Source organism: Myotis brandtii, unplaced genomic scaffold (assembly GCF_000412655.1).
Source record: "Myotis brandtii unplaced genomic scaffold, ASM41265v1 scaffold565, whole genome shotgun sequence".
In the NCBI taxonomy this organism is placed as follows: Eukaryota; Metazoa; Chordata; class Mammalia; order Chiroptera; family Vespertilionidae; genus Myotis; species Myotis brandtii.
This window is the reverse complement of record NW_005370105.1, coordinates 2,481,340-2,482,209: the sequence shown is the minus strand read 5'-3', so window position 1 is coordinate 2,482,209 and position 870 is coordinate 2,481,340. Positions and strand designations below refer to the sequence as shown.

At 47.2% G+C, this 870-nt stretch overlaps 1 protein-coding gene across 1 annotated transcript in view; it reads right to left on the bottom strand.

Annotated features, from left to right (window-relative positions):
• Nucleotides 1-870, bottom strand: part of LOC102257347 (dihydropyrimidine dehydrogenase [NADP(+)]) — a 251,999-nt gene that overhangs the window by 245,304 nt on the left and 5,825 nt on the right. Inside the window, exon 2 of the mRNA XM_014549656.1 lies at nucleotides 699-832. Coding sequence (XP_014405142.1) covers nucleotides 699-832 — 134 coding nt within the window. The remainder of the gene's footprint in view (nucleotides 1-698; nucleotides 833-870) is intronic.

The following is an 870-nucleotide window of genomic DNA, read 5'->3' as shown; positions in this document are numbered from 1 at the left end:
GGTCAAAGTAACAAGGACAAAAAGAACTAGAATGTAAACCCGCCTCTTTTACCCTTGGCACACATACACAGGCATTGGGTTACATATATCCTATTGATCCATATGAACAAGTAAATTATCTTCGAGAGAAATTACTAGTAAATCAACTCTGAAGAAGCCCACAAGATGTACTTGGGCGCTTGTTACTAAAACGGAATTTTCAAACCAATGTATGGAGTCTGGAGAAAACACTACGGCCACTCTCCAAACAGAATAACAAGTTCTTTCCATCAACAGCACAGACAACGCGTGGCAAAAGCAGCTACTCTGCAAACAGGTGGTTTTAAACTTTTACTTAAGCCACTGAAAGCGGACGAAAGGACCTTGTTGTCATTTCTAAAGAACACACACACACACACACACACACACACACACACACGTGAGCAAACAGAGGTCTTATCAGACTCACATAAAGAAAAGCCTCAAACAAAACCCACCATAAACTAAACAGCAGTGCCTCGCAGCTCAGAAATGCTGCCGTGGGCGAGTGTGTGCACCTAAAGTCCTATTTACAATTAAGTCTTTCTCACAGCATACATAGGGGTCCCGGGGAGAACTCACGGGAAATGGCCACTTCAGGTGGGACTTTATATTCAGAAAGAAAGATGACATTTTTACAGAAAACAGAGGAAAGCAAGAGGAAAGCAAAAACTGCTCACAGGGGAGAAAGCCGGTTCCCTGGCATTTCTCAGGCTCTCGGTGATGCTAAACTGTCCCCGAGCTGCGCTCTGGCCAGCGGGACAGCCACAGCCGCGCACACAGCTGTCCCGCAGGCACCGCGCCTGGGCGATTCCTCAGCTGCAGACCCCGCAGGTGTCCCGGTGCAGTGGG